The sequence below is a fragment of the Accipiter gentilis genome, chromosome 27, assembly GCF_929443795.1.
Source record: "Accipiter gentilis chromosome 27, bAccGen1.1, whole genome shotgun sequence".
Lineage (NCBI taxonomy): Eukaryota > Metazoa > Chordata > Aves > Accipitriformes > Accipitridae > Astur > Astur gentilis.
This window is the reverse complement of record NC_064906.1, coordinates 12,605,184-12,628,318: the sequence shown is the minus strand read 5'-3', so window position 1 is coordinate 12,628,318 and position 23,135 is coordinate 12,605,184. Positions and strand designations below refer to the sequence as shown.

At 39.5% G+C, this 23,135-nt stretch overlaps 1 protein-coding gene across 1 annotated transcript in view; it reads right to left on the bottom strand.

Moving 5' to 3' along the window:
• LOC126051197 (uncharacterized) overlaps positions 1-23,135 on the bottom strand; it is a 36,413-nt gene that overhangs the window by 3,275 nt on the left and 10,003 nt on the right. The window contains exons 5-15 of the mRNA XM_049830118.1: positions 18,296-18,346; positions 16,253-16,330; positions 13,104-13,240; positions 12,418-12,537; positions 11,873-11,903; positions 6,038-6,059; positions 5,381-5,405; positions 4,435-4,473; positions 2,936-3,037; positions 1,646-1,751; positions 275-1,213 (exon numbers count right to left, since the gene is read on the bottom strand). Of these exons, the coding sequence (XP_049686075.1) occupies positions 275-1,213; positions 1,646-1,751; positions 2,936-3,037; positions 4,435-4,473; positions 5,381-5,405; positions 6,038-6,059; positions 11,873-11,903; positions 12,418-12,537; positions 13,104-13,240; positions 16,253-16,330; positions 18,296-18,346 (1,650 nt within the window). The remainder of the gene's footprint in view (positions 1-274; positions 1,214-1,645; positions 1,752-2,935; positions 3,038-4,434; positions 4,474-5,380; positions 5,406-6,037; positions 6,060-11,872; positions 11,904-12,417; positions 12,538-13,103; positions 13,241-16,252; positions 16,331-18,295; positions 18,347-23,135) is intronic.

The following is a 23,135-nucleotide window of genomic DNA, read 5'->3' as shown; positions in this document are numbered from 1 at the left end:
CTCTGATCATGATATAAGATGCTAGTTAGCAAGATGACCTAGGACAAACCTTTCAACTCAGGAAATTTTTGTGCTATCAAAATTTCCTCCCACTCACAGCTCTATTTAGCTGTCAAGAGGCAAAGTCTCCTCAGAGAGGCAATTAACGCCATTCCTCAACCGATACCGACGTTGAGCAAAATTAACTCAACTCTGCAACACACAATCTCCTGCTTATGTTAAAGCAACTATGTTGATGTAACTCATTGTACATGAGAACTAATCACAATCTTACTTTGAAGTGCCGGATAATATGGAGCCAACTGTTTGAGCATCCTGGTCATCGTAGGTACATCCTTTCCTCGTAGTCTATTCAAAATGTTGGGAGTAAGACCAACAGCATCTTCATCAAACATCTTATCTGAGCTTCTGAATTGCTGGTAATCTCTGTACGAACCACTGCCTGAAAACGAGTACTGATGTGAACTCCAATCACTCTTGTAGCCTGACTTCTGATGCCTGAATCCCTGACACCTAGATTCCTGGTTCCAGCTAGAGCTCTGATGGTTCCAGCTAGAGCTCTGATGGTTCCAGCCAGAGCTCTGATGGTTCCAGCCAGAGCTCTCATGGTTCCAGCCAGAGTCCTCGTTCCACCTGGAGCCACCTCTTCCTGAAACAGCAGAATTTGCAGAAGATATACAAGTATTCACAGACTCATCATTCTTGTAAGAGGAATAGTTTTGCAAAAGATAGTTTGTGGAATATCTTCCAGATGAAGCATATGAGGCAGAAGAATTGGGATAGGATAATCTTTGATCACTTACACTTCTTGCTTTTGTACACGCTTGTTGATTCCTCCAGTTTGTACTTTCCCCGCCACACAAGATTCTGTTATCAGGGAGCTTACTTCCTCGCACATCGTTGGACATACATTCTGCTGAGTACTCACTCACTGGACTTGTCTCGTAGGAAGAGGCCCCACCAGCTGAATTACTGCCAGCAGCAGATCGGCTGAACTGTCTCAGCCATTCGCTGATGCCACTGGCAGGACTTCCAGTCTGAAGAGCAAAAGAGTCCCTGAGCGCAGACATCATTGCAAAGTCATTAGATCTTAGTCCATAGGAAGATGATCCATCATCTGTTTGGTAACTGTATGAGTTAGCAGGAGCAAAAGAAGCAGCTGCAGAACACTCTTCATACTGAGACAAAAAACCTTGATTCCAGTTAGAATTTCCTGAATAAATAAATAAATAAATGGCACTAGAAGTTGCAAAATACTAAAATATCAACTGAAAACACAACTACTTTGAGGTTTTATGAAGTGTTTTTCTCCTGTTCTTTTCCCGTTTCCTGCCTTTACATCTTGCCTGAGTCCAGCATTTTTTCACCAAAAATCCTCATGTTAAACAGGTTAGGAAAGATTACTGCTTGGATTTCCAATAACCGTTACTGCTGTAATACTATCCAGTGAGACAGAAGTGTTCTTAGAGAGTCAAGGTTGAAGTCATTAAGGCTTCAGAAAATATTATCCTGAACTGACTCGGAGGGGCAAAGACACACAGTACTCTAGCAAAGAAGCACTATGGCTGGCTATAAAAGTAAATTTTCACAATCTGTGCAGTATTAAGAGTAGACTTAAACTAGTAGAACAAAACATCTAAATTACCTTTGGATTTTCCATATGGCTTATACTGTTTTGGGATGCTTTTCTTTCCTGGAAATTCATCCTGAGATATTGACATCAGGGGCCTCAGACTGTTAGTATAATTAACCTAGATAAAGCAAAAGGTCAGAATGTCTGTTTTTATACTGAAGTCTTCAGCATTCTAAAAAAAAAAAAAAAAAAAGCAAGTTCCCCATAGAAAGCAGAATTAGCAAAATACAATTTTAGGTGACAGCAAACTCCATATGAAGGATGTGTTCTTTTGTTGTTCACAATTACCATATTAAACCGCAGTTTTCAAAAGTATTGTTTGGAAGAGGTATGTGTCTGGAGAACAGAATAAGGTGGCTGGGGAAGACAAATGTCACCTGTTTCAAATTACTTTATTGCTCCATATCCCTCAACATCACCTGCCTGAAACGTAAAACTGGTACATATGCAAATCCTGTCTCTAGCTGGGGAATGCAGAATGGAAGGCTCAGCTACCGCCTGAGATTAAGCTACGGCAAGAATTTTTTACTAGCTCATGAGAACTGCATTATATTCAAATGCATGACATTTCTGAAAGTGTAGCATTCAAAAAGGTGGTGGTGGCATTTGCACAAAGACAGTTACCATAGCTCAGGTCACATGGAATATATTATTAATACCTAAGAAACCAGTCTGAAATACCTTTCAGAAAAACACATGCTGAATTTTGTGAACCAGTAGCTGCCAGAGGTGATGAGCCATTTTTGTACACATTCTGGTCCTTCTTCAGACCCTTTTTTCTACATGTATTCAATTTTTATGCAAAGAAGCTATGGAGGTTTGTAAGGGCCAAACAGAAAGACAGGAACATCTTGCGTTCCTTAGTCTTAACAGATTAAAGCTCTCAATTGGGAGCAGAGCTACAAGTCACCAGAAAGACAGACTTATTTTCATGCCCGCAAGAAAAAGAAGCGACACATTTGGGTAGCAGTTAAAAGCCTGATTAACCTTAGAAGAAAAGCTATCAAACAAGGGACCAACTGCAAAGGAAGAATGACAACCAGACATCATGAAGCAAAATAGTGCCCCAAATGGGAAGAAAGCATGCAAAAGAAAACCAAAACAGACGGAAAACTAACAGAAATGTGCCAGGCAATTAATGTATTTGGTACTTAGAAATTGTAAAAAAAAATAAAGTATATTTAACTGGGGGGTTTTGACCTATGCCTGAACTATTAGTTTGGCAGGGTGTCAACACAATGAGTTCAACCACTCCTTTCGTCCCAGTGGTAAAACTACTCTGGTCAAGGTTAAGCTACTTACTGCTGCTTTCTTTTCACAAAAGGCCTTCAAAGCTTCTGTGAGTTCCTGCGTAATATGAACAACAAGTGTTGCTTCTGAGTCTGAGGTGATGTGAAAAGTCTCCTGTTGAAAAACATGGTTAGAATCAGTCACTAGGATGCCAAAGGTCATATACACAAACAGATCAGAGTTATACTTTGATTTTGATATAACCAAGTTTATATGATTAGTTGATATAGAAGATATACATAATATATGTGTACACACACACACACATACGAAAAAATAAAATTGTGAACATAATTATGGCCTGATAAAAGGTAAAACATAAACCTGGATGTCTGTCCCACTCCCATACTGTGAATCATGAACATTTTGTTGCAGATGGAAAAGGGCACAAGACCTAAATTTATGTTGTCTGTGTAGAAAATTGAATAAGTAAGCTTCAGCACCATCAAATGCCTTTGATTCCCCCATTTTATTAACAAAAAGATGAAAGTTTCCATTATAATTTTCCTATGTGTAATTCTGGCAATAAGAGATACCAGAAGATACCGATACAATTCTATAAAGCGCAGAACAATTATGGCTACCTGTCTTTTTAATGTCCAAAGAGACTGATTAGCAAGTAGATCAATTTATAAGTGATTACAGTAAGTTGAAAGAATATAGACAGTCTGCTGTAAGGAACAGCTGTGACTCCTGCAGATAAAAATCAATTAACTGTCTACCAAGCATTTTTGGTAGTTTACGGATTATCGCCAGACTTGCTTTTTCTCTACCTCTTCCTAAAGTCACAATTAACCACAGCTTAAAAGAAAAAAAAAAGAAGAAAAACTGAAAGAGAAAAAAAATCTCTTCAGTTGGTAACAAAGTATACATCTCAACACTTCTACTTGTGATTTCAGTGTATAAACACAATTCAGACTCAAACGAAATTTTGTAATTGCCTTAGCTACAGAACATGACTTTCATGGAGTAAAATGGTGAATATAAATGGTCAGATATTTTCACAACATAAGCCCCAAAAGACAAACCGAGGCTTACTATGCCACTCCTAACAGCAACTGAACTGATAAAACTTCCCCACTCCAACGCCAGCAGCCGTGCTTCAGGATGACCCAGTTTCACTTGGCTGTCTGGTCCTGCAGCAGCAGCACTAGCCACAACATCGCAGGCAGCGACAATCCCATCTCCTTCTCATCAACAATCCCATCAGATATGGGCAGCCAACAGCACTTCAGCAACATCAGTGCTGCCAACACTGCTTGTCAGGGTGGCTCCTCAGCAAAGGGAAGAATGATCCAGAGAACAGCACTTAATCCAGCAAGCTGTTCTGAGCTGACATTATACTACAGCTGCACTAGCTTTTCAAAGAGCAGAGTCCATTAAAATAGAACTCAGAAATTAATGTTGTGGTCAAATGAGTTTGATCAGTAATCAGAGGCTCCTTCACAATATTCATTGCATCACACTCGTGAAGCTGCACAACTCTTATCACAATTATTTTACATACATACCAAGAACTCTAGAGCTTTCTCTTTCCGAACAGGATCATTCTGTGGGATTTTAGAATGGGGAAGAGAAATTAGAAGACTGACTACTACAGTATTTTTTGCATCATCTTGTACAAAACAAGACCTTTTAATCTTTTATCCAACAACAAAAGTCAACACAAAGAAAAGATAGTAATTTTAGGTCACAGCCATAAACATACAACGTTAGAGCCTCAATAGCAATTAGGTAGCAGCTACTACGAATACAACTGCATTACTTCCAATACCAGGAAGAACACATTTCACATCTAAGCTACATACCTACAAGAGCTATCTTTCCCAGGCTTTCCTCACACAGGTCCAACCTCATGTTTAAAAAAAGTGCCCAGCTGCATCTAGCATTGTACCTGACCACCCTGAGGCCTAAAAGAGCAAGACATCACCACAGAATACATCAGATTGCAAAACAACCTCTGCTACTAACACAGAAATGAGGCAGTTCTCAGTTTTTGTGCCCTGTGCTATTCAGGACCAATACTTGAGAGAGAATTTTGAGTTTCACCTTTTGAGTTAGAAAAAAGGATGGTAAATCTTTTGCTATATCTCAAGATTTGAACCAAACCTTCAGCATAGAATACCTCTGATCTGAAGAGAGGCAAAACAGAGTGGTAGAGACTGCAGCACAGGTTGGGAGACCTGGCCTGCAGACACTGGGTCTGAGACTCTCAGTGACTTCGAATAGGAATTATGAGAGCTAAGGTGGATGAGCAGCCTGATGTACTGTATCCATTTCCCCTCTGCTGTGATGAACACAAAACTCTGGTCATTAGGTCAATTTATTTGCTATTTTATTAATACTACTGCAGAAGCAAAATAAGCCAAAAAGTAAAGGTTTTTCAGAAAAATGAAAAGCAAGCATAAGGAAACTGCTACAACATAAGACACTTGCAGAATTACTACCTCTACATACCTCATGCTTACAGTAATCTTCCCGCCTTGAAAAGAAAGAAATTACAATATTAAGATGCATTCTAAAGATCACTAGAAAGATAGGTTTACTCATAGTATCTAGAATCAAAATATATCAATTTCTAAATTTGTATCACTTACCAATACAGAACATCCTTTTTCTATGGCATATTTAAAATACTATTATTTCTTAAAGGTCCTTATTCTGACTGACTCTCAAAGAGATCAGTAGTACTAATGAACTTCTTTACAGATCAGCTAAAGGAGATGACTAAAGTAATGGTAAACCAAAGGTGGGTTTTTTTCTTCCTCTATGAACTGAGGTGCCTTTTATACAATTACTCAGGCAATGGCACCCTAAATAAAGTGGTAACAGCTTGAAATTTGAATTGCAGTTATCTTTTTGTACGAGTACATCACACTGCTACTGAACTGCCTAACCAGGGCAATATTTCAAAAGCCATCGCTACTACTTCCTCATGAACAGGAAGGAACAATTTACACGAGAGGAATAAGTACAGTGGAAAGACAATATAAAATATTTTCCCCATACATGATGATGTTTGTTACAGAAAAAATAGATCTATTTAATAAGTAAAGAGATCTCAAAAAAAAAAAAAAATCTCTTTTGACTCCCCTGGGGGGGTAGTATTCTCACCTTGCTTTCTTCTTTGATGGGGCTAGAAAATTAAGAAGAATTATTAGCAACATCACAGGGTTTCCACCATTTTACTGCAACAGAAGCATTATACAAACAGAACAGTTACGGGCCCTGAAGTGGCTGCAGTTTCTTTAAGGGGCAGGATTCAGCAGCTTAAACGTAGGCACATACTGTCATTTTAGAAACCACCAGGCATCCTTGATGAAAGGTGTATGGGAGACTTGTGCGCTAACAGCATTTACGTTCAGGCAGCTGAATCCTGCACAAGAAGTCAGTATGGATTGAACTGAGGTAGGCACGCCTCCTCTGTGCAAAAAAGTGAAAAGGTTTGGTTGGGTTTTTTTCTGTGAACATATGAGTGAACCTCAAAGCTGCACATATAATAGTTGAGCCTCTAACAAGAAGCAATGGAGATTAGAATGTCTCATCAGCTCCCTTGCGAGTACAGTGTATAAGCATGAGGAAGGAGGGAAAGCTCAGTAAAACAAGGTAGACTAAGACAGTAGCTATGCTTCAGAGAATCAGGTACTGCATAGTACATAACGTATCACTTCTTAAGTATTTATGAGCAACAGGACAAGTAATAATTCTCAGGACAAATGACATCTTTACCCCTACAATATGAGGCTGAGAGACTTGTGTTACTGTTTTAACCACCTGATGTTGAAGACATGCTGGTGAGTTGCAACAAGAAGTTGCATTGTAGGTCCCAAAGTTTTCCAAATGTCAGGAAAGAAAAGGACTGCCACCATTTCACAGAAGATATCCAATGAATTAAGAATCATGGAAACGTAGGATGAGAGGGACCTCTGCAGGCAGAATGATGGAATCATAAAGAAGCTTAGGTTGGAAGGGATCTCTGGAGGTCATCTAGTCCAGCTTGAGAAGTAAGAGAAAAGCACCACAGAGGTGGTAAGTAACTGAAATCAAACAATTAACTGTAAGATGAGGACACTGACAATTAGAATAATTTTCCTTCAATTATTCAATTTGTGCTGTCTTTCCAGTAAGCCTCCAAAACCCTCCATTTGAAAAGAAGATGGGTAGAGACAAGGAGTGCTACTCAGTGGTTGGAAACTTCATCCTACTCAAGCTAACACTGAAGTTCTGCTCACTTTGACAAAGACTAGCCTCAAGATTAGATCAGGCTGCTTAGGCCCAAGTCCAGCTGAGTTTTAGAAGTCTTCAAGACAGCAGCTTTCCACCTCTTTGGGCAGGCAATTTCAGTGCTTGACCACACACTGTGAAGAACTTCCTGAATGTTCAATCAGCATTTCCTTTATTGCAGCCTGTGAACGTTGCTACTTGTCCTTTCCCTGTGCACCTTCTTGAAGTCTGGCTCCTTCTCTGTAGCCATGATTTAGGTAGCAGAAGACACTAATCAGATCCCTTCCTTAGCTGCTGCCTTCTCCAAGGTAATCAAACCCAGCTCCCTAAAGTTGTCCTCCACATCACATGCTCTTGTCTCCTCATGATCTTTTGTAGCTGGTGAGTCCTCTACTGACTCCTTCTCATGTACACAGGACACAGTATTCCAGAAGCAGCTTGAGTCCTTAACAGAAGGGAATAGGCACTTCCCTCTGTCTGCTGGCCACACTTTTGCTAATGCTGTCCCATATGCTATTGGCCTTCACTGCATCAAGAATACATTGCTGATTCGTGTTCATACTGTTGTATATCAAAACCTGCAGGTTCATAAGATTTGCTCCCTAGCCCAATAGTATCCAGTCTGTATCCAGCACGGTGTTGCTCCATCCCAGGTGTAAGACTTCACACGTACCTTCGCTGAACTTCAGGAGATTTCTGACAGCCCATCTCACCAGCTTGTTGAGATCCCTCTGAATGGCAGTCTTGCTCTACCACATACCAGGCATTCCCCCAATTTGACATTAACTGCAAATTTGACAATGGTCTACTCTACCCCATTATCCAGGTCATGAATGAACACGTTAAACAGTGCTGGCCCCAGGAGAAACCACTGCGGAATGCCACTAGTAACTGGCCAACACACTTAAAATCACTGACAACTACTCTTTGAGCCTAACAGTTCAGCCACCTTTTATCCACCCTGTAGGCTTACCTTATCTCTCCAGTTTGGCTATAACATGGGAGACTGTGCTGAAAGCTTTGCTAAGTTAAAATTACATCCATCCTTCTTCCCCTGTCCACAGAGCCAGCCCATGTCATTGCAAAATGCAATCAAGCTGGTCAAACCCACTTTGTCCTTGGCAAATCCACACTGGCTCTTCCCAATCACCTTCCTGACCTTCACACACCAGTAAATCACATCCATGAGGACTTGCCCCATAATTTTTTATAAGGTCTGGGACAGCATGTAGCCCTGTTTTACTTTTGAAGGTAAGCACATTTGGTTTTTTTCAGGTCCCCAAGGAACTCCTCTGATCAGCATGACCTTTCAAAGACTTTGAGGGAGCAGACAGCTCCCTCAACACCAGAAGCATCCCTTTTTGTCGTATGGCCTTGTATATGCTCAATTTGCTCTTCCCTAAACTGATCCTTCTCTACAGTGGTTAATGCTGTTCTCTGCTAAACTTTTCAACCATGCACAAAGATCTGAGAGCAGACCTTCTCAGTAAAGACCAAAGCAAAGAAAGCTACAAATATCTCAGCCTCTTCCATGTCTTTCATCACCAGGCTACTTGCTTAGCAGCAGGCCCACACCTTCTTTTGCTGCTGTCACGCCTGCAGAAGCCTTCCCGTTGCCCTTCATATTCCTTTCACCTCCATGCAAGCTTTGCCTTCTTATTTTTACCCCAAATATATCTGCAATACTTACACATTTCTTCTTGGCAGCCTGCCTCTGTTTCTGTTCTCTGTATGCTTTCTTTTAGCATTTAAGAACAGCTAGGAGTTCCATGCTCAAACACACTAGCCGCCTGCTATGCCTGCCCATATTCCTGGACAGCAGAATGGATCATTTCTGTTCTTTGAGGAGGTTCTCCTTGAAGACTGATTAGCTCTTTTGGGCTTCTTTTCCTTTCAAAGCAGTCTCTCAAGGGATCCTGACTACTAGTTTTCTGAAGAAGCTGAAATCTGTTCTCCTGAAGCCCAAGGTCATTAGTCTGATATGTAAGTTCCACATTCCCCAGAGGATTTTAACCTGTATCATCTCATGGTCACTCCAATTAAGGCTGCCATTGACCATCACATTCCTGACTCTTCTCCTTCTCTGTGAAATACTTCCTCTTGTTGACTCATCCAGCACCCGCATGAAAAACTCCCTTTTGGATTGTTTGCAACTTGCTATTCTGCTTTTCCAGCAAAAATCCATCCCCCCCAAGAAAACTGGGACCTGCAGTTGGGAGGTTTCTTCCCATCATGTAAAGACAGCCTTGCTACAGACCACCTGTTCAAGAGGGGCAGACATCTACCATGATGTTGTTCTTCCCCCTAGTCCTGACCCATAAGATCTCAACAACCACCAGCCATGGCTCTACACAAAAAAGGCGCTGTTGCATCCAGCACTTCTACTGTCATCTTCTATGCCATGTTTCATAAGGAGCCCATATCCATCCATTACAGCACTCCAGTCATACAAACTATTGCATTACATCTCTGCAATTCTGATGGCATCTGCTCTGTGACCACCCAGTAACTTCCAGTTCCACCATCTAGTCCAATCTCTCCCTTGAATCAGGACTACTGCCAACATAAGATTCTAGTTTTGTATAGCCAGGTCTGAAAACCTCTGAGGATGAAGAGTTCACTACCTACGGATAACCTTTTCTAGTGCTATACTACCCTCTAGGAAAGAAATTCTCCCCCGAGTTCAGCCTCTCGAGCTGCTATCTGTGGCTGCCATCTCTTGTTACATTGCCTACAATTACCAACAACTTCGGCTTTATCATCTTTGTAGCAGTCTACAGATGCTTGAAGGGCAGTTATAAGATTCTAAGATCACCCCTACCCCCTCCTCTTTCCCATTCTAAACAAGCCCAGCTGCCTCTAACCCTCATCCTAGGTACATGCTCTTGACACCTGAGAATCTTCATAATCTTCTGCTGGACCATCTCCAATTTCTCCATCTTCCCCTTAAACTAGAAGGAACAAAACCAGACACAGTATTCCAAGTTTGGTCTTACCAGCATCAAATAGTAGGGGATAAGACTGTTGTTAAGTCTGCTGCCTGTGCTCCTCCTGAAGTACCACAATATGAGATTTGCCTTATGTGAAACGAGAGCGTTCTCTTGGCTCATATTCAGCTTGGCATCCACCATAACCACCAAGTCCTTTTCAGCAAGACTGATCAGTCTGTCACTTTCCATCCTGTACTGACACACGGAATTACCACTTCCCCACTGAAGATACAGACAAGCTTCTGCAGGTATCTGCTACAACTTCAAGGAAGCAGTAATTCAATCTGAAAAGCCTATTCCAAAATAGCAAAGTAAATCTCTGGACTTATTTCCAGTTTGCTGCTGTATTCTGTAGCAGCATTAAGAGTAGTTTTTAGAAAGGAAAACAAAAAAATGATGCAGGCAGAATTAGGAGACTAAATTATACCAGAACTTGTATATATACATAAAAGAATACATACCCTTATCTTATTTTTGCATATGATCTCTGCAGCAGCCAAAATTTGGTTTTTATGTCTGTTTTGCCACTTGCAAAGTAGTACATGCCACCAAACAGCCTTTCTTAATCATATCCTCAAACTCACTCTTGCTTTCAGAAGGGAACTTTGAAGCTGGAAGTCATTCTCTACCAATATCATCTCAAGACACACAGCTGCTAAACCAGTAAGCATTATTTTCTTTTTTTGGAATTCACTTAATATTGCCCTTACCACCTAACCAAAGCAAACCTTAATACTGAATGACACAATGTGTTTGCGGCTAACTTCACTCTTGTCTCTTCCTCCAATTCTTCATATCATGTAGGACTAGGTGGGATCACTCTTTTTGATGTTCTAGTTTGATATCTGAGCATGTCCTCCAGTTCTACAGAAGTCAGTAAGTGTTGTTGTCAATTTACTCTGAACTGAGAATTACTGAGCTAGATTACTGGGTCATTCCCTCTTCTTCACAAGAGAGACAAATGGAGCTCAAAAAGGGTCTCTGCCACCTTGTTTGGCAGACACACATTAAAAGGTACAATCCACAGAAGCCACCAATGATCAATCCAAAAAAAAGCAATGCTATGGTAGGCACCTACAGCAGGATTCACACTGACAAACTCTTTTGATCTATGCAACCTTCACCCATTTCAATCAAACCTACCTTGCCACTGATATTAATATTAGGGTCAAAAGGTAGCAAGTAGGTATTTCATCAGGTTGGCATTGTTAAGCATCAAAGCACATCTACAGTAACAAAGGACATAACTCAAACATACTATATGAGGGAAGATGCTGGTTTTATGTTTGAGGGTTTGGTTTCCATTGCTTGGTTTAAATGCGCTTGCTAAAGAACTGTAACTTCCACTTTCACCAGTGATTCAGCATGTATGTCTTTTGATGACTGAAATGAGGTGGAGAAGGCTTTATCAGCTTATTCAGAGAAACCCATCAAATACCATTTTTCCATACTTTTTCCACTTTCCTTGATTACCAAATTACTTGTTAATCTAGTTATCTTAAATACATCCAGAACCAAGCAGTTTAAAAATGTCTAAGAAACACTGCATGACTAGCAATTCCCTTCTTCCCTCATTTCAAATTCACAAAAACTGGAAAATCTCTGAAAACATTTTGTGCTATTACAAGCTGAATGTTTTAAATCAGTCAAACCCTTTGAGTTCATCTACTAATTCAAATTAGGCCAAATATTAATTACGTCATATCTATTACATTCAAGTAATTCATAGACTTACGTGAGGTACTTGGTCTTACATAACCTTCGATCTAGGGATAGAAATAGTTTCATATTAGATTTTCTGATCAAAATTTCCTAACAGTCTCTAATGCAACTGCCTTTAGAAATGGAACAAGTACTTTTATTTATCCCAGCGTAGTGTAGCCCATAATTTTATAAATACATAATCTGGTAAATATAAATGAAATTTGAGAGAAAATTTGCTTACCTTTGAGAAAATTCAAGTTGCAAAAATCATTGAAGTAAAGCAGTAAAATTTCTGAAACACTGAACTCAGATTGGACATTTTCTATCTAAAAACCCTAACTTCTTAGAAATAAACAACTTTGTTTTTTCAAACTAATTTCAATACTACTGTTCTTTTCTCCAGATTTTGTAGGGCAACTTTAAGTTAAGCCTTAGTTCAATTTAATACTACATTTCCTAGAAACACACAGAAATGCAACAAGCTTTGATAGCAGTACTTTTAAAATTTACTAGGTCAAACATAAATACACTGATAAAAGACACATTACCAGATACTTTACATTTACTTCCAATTACCTTATACATTTTTAACCCTTCAGTCTTCTCTAGCTCTCCTGCTATCCGTCTGAAAAATGAGACTTTGCATTCTCTTACATCTGTTTTCTTCTTCTTCATTTTATCTGGAAATTCTTTAGACTGTTGACAAAAACAGCTTGAAATGGTCAATATCAAAATTCATCACAATATTAAAAAATTGGCATATTTCACCTTTCAGGCAAGCTCCCAAAAGACTGGTAAACATTGTATAGAACATTATGAGTTAGTTTCTTCTCTGTAACACAACTAATTAAATTTTAATGTCAGAAGTTGCTTAAGTAGTCTTCAAAACAAAAAATGGATACTATGCAAAGCTTGCTACCAAAAGGTAACATGCTCTGTACCATACCCAACAACGCTATGGGCACGCTGAGGAATAAGAAGGAACCACAACGTTCTAGGAACCTGATCTTGGAGGCAATCAAAACACTTAGGAACAGACTTTGAGCAGATACAGACACATACCTCTGGAATGCAATTCCTCAACAGCTCACAGCTTCACAGCTGTTCACGTTGATCTGACCCATGAAGAGTCAACCATACAAGTATTAGCAATTTATCATATGGGGGTTTAACTTCAAACTTGACGCAAGTTATTTGTAGAAAAAAAATAAAAGGGGAGTATCATAAAGAAATTGTGATCAAAATGCATCAAAATTGCTCACAATGTACGCTCTTCTGTGTTTATATCCACTAAGATGTTCTATCATAGGTGCCATCTCTGTATTCAACCCACACAGCTTGCATTCATAATGTGGCTCTTTTCTTCCTTCAAATCTGATTTCAACCACATGTTCTAAACCTGTAAAAGCAAGAGTTACAAATATCTGTATTTTAGTATACACTACTATAAACAAATGTATTCTCTTCAATGTCACTCATTAAAAGCCAAAATGAAAAAATAAAAGTATTCCATTTTCAGAATTTCAACACTTCTTCGGGATCACTTCAACACTTCTTCAGACTTATTACCCACATCAGTTATATTTGTCTCTTTACAATGCTGTATTCTGAAGGAAAAGCACTGTCTATGGCAGATTTGCAAGCCCACCAAAATAAAATATTTCATGTACCTTTATTCCTGCCTGGGATATTTTCAAGAAACTAAGAAAAAGCCTTCCATTCAATACAGTCATGTAAAAGAATTCATGGAGAAGTGCATATTAAAAAAAGAATGAGAATAGGAAATGCCATGTAAGTGTCTAGATTAAAAAAATGCATTTAAACTACTTAGTCAAACATAATTTGGACAGTGTCCAATTAGCACAAAGTACATGTAGGAAAGACAATAATCACTTCACAAAATTGAGTCCTTCATAATCTAAAAATACTCCATAAATGAAAATGGCATTTTTATTCATTTTTCCTAGAAGTGACTGAAAGACTATGCTTTAGAAGTATTCAGAAACCTCTAAGTTTGAGGCTTATACCTAGCATGAAAAGTTTTACTCTGAACAGCTTAAATGTAACAAATCTATAAGCAGCTCAAAACAAACCAGAAACAGCTGCAGCTGTTCCCTATTATCATAATTTCCAATACTGTGTATTTGTGATGGGTTGACCCCAGCCAGCAGCCAAACACCACATAGCTTCTAGCTCACTCCCATACACACCCCTCAGGAGGATAGGGAGAAAATAGAGCAAAAGTGAGAGAACTCATGGGTTGAGATAAAGACAGTTTAATAGGTGAAGGAAGGGGGGTGGGGAGAAAAAGAAAAAAAAATCACCAAGATGAAGCATGTGAAAACTAGTCACTCACCTCCCCACAAGCAGACCTATACCCACACAGTCTCTGAACAGTCACCTTGGAAGCTCAATCCCCACCTGTCCCCCTCCTTTTTCTTCCTTTACCTCAACTGTGATTGCTGAGCATGACATTATGCCATACAGGATATCCTTCTGGCCAGTTTGGGTCAACTGTCCTGGCTACATCCCGTCCCAGTCTCTTGCCCACCCCCAGCCTACTCAAGGGCTGAGGGCTGGGGATCCAGAGTGAAAAAAAAAGTCTTGAGGTTGTGCACTGCTCCACTAAAGCCAAAGCGCCGGTACGTCATCGACACTGTTTTATAGTCACAAATCCAAATCATACACACTACTATGAAGAAATTCAGCTCCACCTCAGACTCACTACGGTGTAATACTGCTAAATCTTAAGTCCAAAAATAAACTATGACCAAATGAACTGAGTATACAAGAAAGTAACACTCTGCTATTCACCTTTTTCTGTTAAAAATGCTTATAATAATAAATTGCTACACTTTTTAAAATTAATACTGTATGGAAAGTAACAGCAAGACAATTCACTAACCAGAGAAATTCTCTGCTAATACGGGAAATTTGCTACAGGTCTTCATCAGGGAACATAGTCTTCTAGGCCACCAGCACATACTAGGAACACTAAGGCCACTGACAAGCAGCATTGCTTATCCTGTCCTGAGGGTTGTCTAATGTAGCAATTAGAAAGAAAACCTTAAAATTCATCTCATTACTTTCAGTATTCCCAAAAACAGTGAGGAAAAATACCTCACTAAACACAAACCCCTGTATATCCCACCAAATGGAAAACCACAAAGCATCAGCAGATGACACATCACCAGTGGCACAAAGTCCAGCTGGAGGTCAGTAGGTAGCGGTGTACCCCAGGGGTCAATACTGGCTCTAGTCCTGTTTAACATCTTCATTAATGATCTGGATGATGGGGCATACCCTTGGCAAGTTTGCTGGTGATACAAAACTGGGAGGGGTGGTCAATACACCAGAGGGTCGTGCTGCCATCCAGAGGGACCTCAACAGGCTGGGGAGTTGGGCTGATGGGAACTTCATGCAGTTCAACAAGGTGAAGTGCAAAGTCCAGCACCTGGGGAGGAACAAGCCCAGGTACCAGTACACACTGGGGGCTGACCAGCTGGAAAGCAGCTTGGCAAAGAAGGACCTGGGTGGACACCAAGTTGAAGACGAGCCAGCAATGGGCCCTTGTGGCCAAGAAGGCCAAGGGTATCCTGGGCTGCACGAGGAGGAGTGTTGCCAGCAGGCTGAAGGACACGATCCAGCCTCTCCACTCAGCACCAGTAGGGCCGTGCCTGGAGTGCTGTGTCCAGTTCTGGGCTTCCCAGTACAAGAGATATGGATGTGAGAAGGGCCGTGCAGATGATGAAGGCACCAAAGCATCTCTCCTATGAGGAAAAGCTGAGAGAGCTGGAATTGTTTAGCCTAGAGAAGCGAAGGCTCAAGGGGATCTCACCAGCGTGTGTAAATACCTGAAGGGAGGGTGTAAAGAAGGTGGAGCCAGGCTCTTTTCAGTGGAGCTCAGTGACAGGACAAGAGGAAATGGGCACAAACTGAAACACAGAGATGCTGTCTGAACATCAGGAAACACCTTTGACTGTGAGGGTGACTGAGCACTGGTACAGGGTTGTGGAGTCTGCCACCTTAGAGATATTAAAAAACTGTCTGGACATGGTCCTGAGCAACCTGCTCTGGGTGACCCTGCTTGAGCAAGGGGTTAACACCAGATGACCTTCAGAGGTCCCTTCCAACCTCAACCATTCTGTGATCTGTGCAAAGCTTCTTTACCGAGATGGCTTCTTCACAAACGAGTTGTCTTAACAATTAAGGTGTATAAAAGAGGTGGCCTTTATAGTACTCAATGTAATAAGTTAAACTTCAAAAGGTGTAAGAGAGAAGGTATATCCTATAAATTATTCAATATGTTACAGAAAATGAAACAATATCTAGAATTCCACCTTTTATTTCAGAATAAAGGCCTTTTGGTCACAAATTCAAAGACATTCCATTTAGAAAACAAAAAACATACCAACTAGCGGTTCATCTCTCATGGGATCATTCATAAAATCCTTCAGACAGGTTATGTCCTTTGTGAGTCCTCTCTTCACTATAGTAAAAAATATGCAGATAAAAGAGATATTACCCATTTGACAATTTGCACATAATTTCTATGATCTTAAAGGAGTTTCTAATGGAGACTTAAGGGGGACAAAATTAATTTGCACTCTGAAACGCATAAAGAAAATGTGCAAGATCTCAGTTACTCACAAAGAGATTCCAACACTGTTTTCCAGAACAATTTTACACGCAAGGAATTAATGTCTTCAAGAAGAAAATCAAATAAGCAAAACAGACCTTCTAACACAATCCAATTTACTGAGGAAAGATACCAAGGTCACATTCATAGCATGCCCCAGACCATGTCAATTCTCATATTAAAAAAAAAAAAAAAAAGAAAAAAAAAAAAGCCAAGCCACCAACCTCCTCCTCCCCCTAAAACACTAATACTCGTATAGCATACTAAGACTGCTTTTTTGGAGTCGTGAAGTTCAGGAATCACTGCCTTAAGTCTAATAAAGAACACATAATCTTCACGAATATAGCAAATGCCTTTTGTACTCTGGGCAGACCAGAAGCTGCACAACCACAGTTAGTACGTTCCTGAGTCTGAACTAGCAGTATGTCAATCAGTGCTGTATCTAGCTCCTCACTGAGTTTGAATAGCTTAGTTTTTGCACCGCTTAAAACACTTTTGAAGTATTCCTGGTCAACTCGGAGCACCAGCAGAGTTCAGCTATATGTATCTGCAAGCATATTCAAGTGTTGACCATTATAAAAGAGCATGCTGAAGTGTTGAAATACATATTTTTTAATCTGAGAAAAAAATGTGCAGAAACAGAACTCATCTTCCTAATTACATACAGCTGTATTGTTACTGACTGATGAATTTCGTAAGAGTCATAAACACTGCTCGTTTCTTCAAATCTGAGCCAAAGAGTAGAAATACCACAAGTACTGAACTGTTACTGTTTCCCCCTAGGATGCCACGTTATGGTTTAAGAAAAAAAACAAAACTTCAGAAGAATAGGGAATTCTGTGCTTGTTCTTAAATATTTATTCCATTAGGAATATGCTTGTGCTGCCATCAAGTCAAACTCTAAGGCTGCACACACCAAAAAAAATTCACAAAGCTTAGCATTAATTTATATGGAAAACCTCTTGCAATTTAATCGTGGTAGAAAATACCTGATGGGACACCTCCTGCCACAGGAACGGGTGGCCCACTCCCTCCAAAACTTCACAGTCTTGTTAAAATCTTTCTCTGCTGTGTTGGTTTTTGTCTGAGGTGACATGCAGCAGTAGCATAGTGTGAGAGTCGATATGTAACAAGTTGGTGCCACGTAATCAATCTCCATAGACAGATTTTTACCAAGACTTAAATGTATTATGCAGTTCTTGTGCATTTGTGTGCCTGTGCAGTAGCTCTCAGTGGGAGCTAGCTGTTCCCAAGCTGACAATGAAAGGCATGTGGTCTTTTGAGCTTAATATGGAAAGACCCATGCAGAAAAAAGTTAAAGGTCTCTACAAGATAACGGCTATTATCTTCTTGCTTCCTAACATACAAATAAATATTCTTGCCTTAGTATCATCTTGATAATAAACAACCCATACTGTTCCTGGTTTACATGCTTTTGTTTTGTCGAACTTTCACTGTATCATATGTGTACATACATGCAGGCTGCAAAATTTTCTGTTGAAAACTTCACTGGCTAAAAAAACAATAGCTAGATTAATTGATATCAGATGTTATCAGATGAACTGGAAGACAGAAACTATGCCTCAAGTTTGCACGTCTTTACGTAAAAATACTTGCAGCTTCATATTCTCCTAAGATCTTTTCTTACATAAATTAACCAGTGCACAAAAGAAAAGCAATGGTTCAAATGTTTGGTAACTTGCATTGCTTCTTCCTAAACCATAATCAACCACCTGCTTTGGCCATCCTTAAAAGAAAACCACTGATTTCAAAGTTGCACCTGAAAAGGACATTAGCTCATTTATATGCAGCTACCTGGTCTCTGTGTTTCATACTTCATCGGAGTTTGGACCGGATCTGGAGGACCTAGGATAATAGTTTGACAGTCAGTCTACTTCTTCTCACTTACTTTTATTAAGTACCTAGTAGATTATCCAAACAAGTTAGAGAATTGAACAGTTATCTTCATTTTACAGTTTAATATAGGCTCAGTAATAGCAGTATTCCATCTTGGTACACCTTTCCTTTTGTAACTTTACTGCTCTAAGCAAGAAAAAGTCTTCATTTCCACTCCCCTTCCCCACTAACACAATACACCAAACACATGAATGTCACAAAAGTTAAAATTTTATTTGATTTTTAAGTGCTTTTCATACTGCCTAGTTATTTTAATTATTTTAACTATGCAGTATTGTGCATGACAGTCGATCTGTGTTACAGGTACCCAACAGAAAACTTCTGGTCTAAACATTTAGAGCCTAAACACAATCCCAGAGACCATTCATAAAGTCATTAAACTGCATCTTCTTTTACATAGGGTTCTGCACATATTCTTAATCACTCAGAGCTTCAGAGTGAATTTTTAGAGGTGATTTTGTAAAGGCATTTCCACTCCCTTCCTTTGGAACTTCTTTCCCTTGCGCCCCTCTTCCCTCAAATCCATAGACACAGACACACCACAAGTGCACTTCAACAATGTTCTCAGTATTTTCTAAGTTGCAGCATTCATGATTAAAACAAGATGACACACCAGTACTCATTTACTGGAAAGAGTGAAAGTTTAACTACATATACACTCGTGTAATTCCTATTTTTGAAGTGAAGAAATTTTCCATAGTCATGGCAAATACATGTTGTATACATCAGTGGGTTTTGCCTCTTTCTGCACAGGATAGGCAGTTAAGAGACAGGTATCAAAGGTGTAAAATCAAATCAAAGTTGTAAACATTTTGCAAACAACTGTTCAATATCAGCATACAGGAGGGGTATGAGAAAGCCTATCTCCCTTGATTTCTTACAATAAATTATCCATCTTTTTCAGTAAAAAGCTTCAAAGTCTCTGGTAGCATGAACGAAAGAGCTCCAGGTACTCTGCAAGTACAAATTACTTGATTCCAGAGTTGTTCAGTTAATGCCTCAAGTCCAAGTTAGATTCCAGGTCCAGCATCTGCAGACTGACAACATGGCCAAATACTAAATGACACGAATAGGTACTTGTGAAATAAGATTTTCAGTCCCTTATTTTCTGTTTACTTCTAGGAACAAATTGTATTTGCAGAGAATTGCACCAGAAGCAGTTCACACTTCAGTCTGCCTTAACATGGTTGAGACTTACAGATATGGTCAAGTTAAAGATCAAGTTATAGCTGCTACTATCACAAAAGGTAGCATTTTCGGGGTTTGGAGGGTGACCAAAAAAAAAAGGCATTTAGCAAATATTATCATTGCTGCCTGCAAAAGTTTAACAAAGCAATTACAATCTTGAAGACAGTCTCCCATTCAGCCACAGCAGGTTTCCAGGCTAACATTTAATTCACATTTACTAGCCACATGGCTTCATAATGCTATTAATAATGTTAAGTTATATTTCTTAAGCATCTCAAAACCAAAACACACCAGTATTCTCCCTTAAAGCATATCACACTGACCAATGAGCTAAAAATCAGCTGGACTGCCAGGCTCAAAGGGCAACGATCAACAGCCCAGCCTCTTGGTATTCAGTAAGCAGCAGAGTACCTCAGACTGATTCCAGGGCCCACAACAGTTAACATCATCATCAATAACCTGGTTGAGGATGCATAGAATACCCTCAGCAAATTCACAGACGGTAGTAGTTTAGGGGATACAACTGATGTCACAGCTTCAGTTGAGCAGGACCTTAGGAACATTAAGGATTAAAGAAACCATAAGAAACATTTTTAAGTGTAGAGTTCTGCAGCTGAAACAATCCCATTCACAAGTACAGGCTGGGATCTGGCTGACTGAGCAGGGTCACTGTCAAAAAGAACCTCCGAGTTATGATGAATGCCAAACTGAATATTGGCCAAAAGCATGTCTCCCATAAACTACACAAACTCCATATTGAGATACTGCACAGGCAGCATACTTCAGAAAGTCTTATCCTCCGTAATATGGGACTTGTGAGGCTATCTAGTTCCATCCTTCTCCAGTTCAAGTGGGATGTGGAGAAATCAGAGATGGTCCAGCAGAAGGGCTACCAAGATAAACAACCCAGGGCAAATAATTTGGGAGAACAGTTTTGGGAGCTGGACTTGTTTAGTCTGGTAAAGTGGAGGCTAAGAGGAGATCTAATAACATGGATAACTGAACAGCAGTTACAAAGATGAGTCAAATCCTTTGGGGATGTGACAACAGCCTAAGTAGCAGCCAGAAATAGTTGCTTAGGAGGCACAGATTAGATGTTAGGATAAAATTCCTCTTTAAGACAGAGAAGCAACTACGGACTGATTAAACACAGGTAGCAGACTCTCTGCCCTTGGAGATGTCCAAGGCTTCAGTAAGCAGGTGATGATCCAGCACTGGCAGAAGTCCTGCTTCAATCAGGAAGTAGAAAAGCACCTAATCAGTCTCAGGAAATCCCTTCCAACTAACGAATTTATTTAGTAAGGGATATTTTCCAGATACTAGTTATCTATACAAACAAAAAAAATCCCTTTCCTTTCAATATTCAATGACTCAATGCTGAACATATTTCTTTGTTCTCCACCTTTTACATCTATACAAGTATTTGTAATGAACACACACTCCTAATGACTGCCAGAAATAAAACAGCTATGTTTCAAAACTTAAGGACAGTTTCAGACACTGTCAATCTAGTTACTCAGAGGAACAAAGAGGTACTGGACTCAGCATTGCAAATTCACTTTTGAATACAAGAAATGAAGTACACAAAGACTCTATATTCCATTTTATGGGGGAACTCCCCAAGAGAGAAGTGGAAAAGGAGTTGGAGTAGTGTTCAGTACTGTTCTTAGTACTTCTGTTATTACGGTTTCTGAAACATTCTCTCTTCTAGTCTGTAACTCAAAAGAACTTCCAGGTTTACTTTCTCTGAAAAGGTAACAGTAGTTTTACACCCCGAAATTTCAGGCATACTAATCAATGCTTGACAGACACTGAGCATGGAGGGACATGTTAAATAAATTTATCTTGTATCATAAAGCTGAAATAGTGATCAGGATATCAATAAGGTTGTCATTGGTGAACTCAAGGCAGAACACGTAACATTTGTGCTTTTACTGCAGAAAGAACTTGTAGTCAGTGCTGTTAAATAAATGCAGCTTATCTTCAGATCCAGTTCTTCCCCTTGACGCCACACTTTACAGAATGACTATAATGAAGCTTTCTTTACTCCTGGTGCTACTTAATGATTTTAAGTTGAAGAACATAGATGCAGGTTGCTAGATCCAGCAACTAAACACCTACAACATCCCTTATTACACTTTTCATTTGTATCATTGCAAGAGAAGTACTGCAAGCTAACTGCAATACAAGAAAAATTCCATAGGCTGTGCAAAAAAATGCCATTAATACACTCTTTATGCCAAATTAATTTCACCAATAAAGCTAGGCAGCCCAGAAATGGCTTTAATAGGGCTCATACTCCATACTATGCCTCCTACCTGAGCTGCCTTGTTTTAGTAGTAAACCACTGGATTTTGCTACTGCCCAGGGAACATTTGCCTAACAACTATATTGGCATTCCCCCATCATTTAATGCTCATTGCTCAAAGTAAAAAGTTTTCCAAACTTGTCTGCTTTGGGCAAAAAGTGCCAGGAAAGAAAGCAATGTTCAATCTCCTCCCCTCCTTATCCCTGAACAAGTATGTGCAACTGCCTCAGCTAGAACTGAAAGAAGTCTTCCATCTGTCCAATTGTATCATTGTACAACAAAATCACAACTAGAATTTATATACTTAACTGAGCTTTGGTTTAACTCTCTTAGTAAAGTCCTAGAATATCAGGATCTTCTCTTCCCACATCTTCCATTAAGTTGCTCTCCTCTGAACTGCTGGAGAGCATGCAAAAAAACCACCCCAGATATCCGATTCTGTCATTACCACAAAAATAACTTGTTGATAGGTTTTGCCATATGGAAACTCACATGGTATCCACGTGTCTTTCTTACAGAAAATGGTATGCCTCCAAACACAATCATCTGGCAACAGATGAATTTCCTGACTTAACTGACTTCAAAGCCAACAAGATTGTACAGTTAAACAGTCAGGTTACTCACGGTCATCACTCTGCATTATCAACAGTTACTTTTGATGAGTTCACAGAGGATACTATACATGTCATGTCCCATTTGATAACACTCAGAATCAAAATCATTTGTCTTTTTTAATTTTGGTTTACAAATGATAACAGCATTGGTGGTGTTCTCCCTACTGACAAAGAAACTTTTTTTAATTCTGCAGCAGGGAAGAAATTGCAGATGTTGGTATAAAACATTTTAAATATGTCAAACCGCATCCTCTGAAGTACTTGTTCTTCTTTAGACACTGTACATTTCAGATACTTGTCAGATTTTGCCCCAAGTGATTTCCAAGAAAACTCATTCTTCACTTTGACAACATCCATACTTTTTTCATCCTGGCTCTTTGAACTCCAGCTCTGTGAAATGCTGCCACATTTCACTCTCACTTGAGTACTGGATAACATGAGCATTAGAATAAGATTGCAGATCCAGCAGCAATAACAGGAGCATCTCATTAATTTATATCCTGAAATAACACTAGATTCATACTTTACATAGTGCACCTAATTTAAGAATATCCATACTTTCCATGCTCATTCACAAGATTTCACTACTTCACTCCACAAATGCAGTATAATTCTTGTTCATGCTTAC